This window comes from Penaeus monodon, chromosome 28, assembly GCF_015228065.2.
Source record: "Penaeus monodon isolate SGIC_2016 chromosome 28, NSTDA_Pmon_1, whole genome shotgun sequence".
NCBI classification, from domain to species: Eukaryota; Metazoa; Arthropoda; class Malacostraca; order Decapoda; family Penaeidae; genus Penaeus; species Penaeus monodon.
In genome coordinates, this window is record NC_051413.1 from 32,064,266 (window position 1) to 32,065,190 (window position 925).

General features: G+C 58.6%; 1 protein-coding gene across 1 annotated transcript in view; it reads right to left on the minus strand.

Moving 5' to 3' along the window:
- Nucleotides 1–925, minus strand: part of LOC119591172 — a 4,199-nt gene that overhangs the window by 335 nt on the left and 2,939 nt on the right. Inside the window, exons 4-5 of the mRNA XM_037939880.1 lie at nucleotides 659–920; nucleotides 365–614 (exon numbers count right to left, since the gene is read on the minus strand). Coding sequence (XP_037795808.1) covers nucleotides 365–614; nucleotides 659–920 — 512 coding nt within the window. The remainder of the gene's footprint in view (nucleotides 1–364; nucleotides 615–658; nucleotides 921–925) is intronic.

The following is a 925-nucleotide window of genomic DNA, read 5'->3' on the forward strand; positions in this document are numbered from 1 at the left end:
CCACTTAATAATTATCCAGCAGCTTTTAGTGCCTCTGTGCGTGAGAGTGGTTTAAGAGAAGTGTGTCATCTAATAATTGTGGCTTGTACGATTTCTTCTTTTTTTTTAATATTTTCTTTTCTCCTTCGGGGGGGAAAAAGAAAGACATCAAAATATACACAGTAGATACCTCAAACGGTGGCGTTCAACTACCAAGAGAGACATAGCTGGGGTGGGTAGCCTTTGGGGGTGGGGTGGTGGTGGGGGGTGTGAGGCTCTGGGCCGCGGCCGGTTGAAACACAAGAAACAGAAACAGTCATGAATCGTTATTATTCACATGAGGCGAACATGACCAATGCATGATAATACACAGAGGACTTATTACCCGAGAACACCAGCATCTCCACCGGCCGGCAGTGCGCAGCCGGACCCTCTGCGCTGGACTGGACCTGCCGACCTTTCTTGTACTTGGGCCTTGGGGCGCCGGGCGGACCCTTCAGGCTGAGGGCAGCCCGCGGGCGCGCCGGCGAAGGTCTGGCCCCCGGCGTCGAGCCAGGGGCCCGAGGGTCCGGCCGCCACGACCACAACTCCTTCCTCGAGGGCCCGGGCTCCCAGGTGCCCGCGGGGGCGCTTGGCTTAGCGTAACATAATATATCTATTTAATTAAATTAGCAGGTACAATCGATAGACCTCTGGCGCCCCCGAGCAAGGGGGAGCGCGATCTCCCGCGCGAGGGAGCGGCGCCCCAGCAGAGCACCGAGGCCCGGGCACCGCAGGCGAACACTCTTCACACCGAGATACTTGAGGGTGATCGTGGGGGAGGAGCAGCTCCAGCTGTAGCGCCTTCTCCTCTCCAGGGCTGCTCCGTCGGGAGGAACCTCCTCTTCCCCCACACTGGGCGTGACCTCCGGCAGACCCGCCGCCCGAGACGCCGCATGCGGCTTAC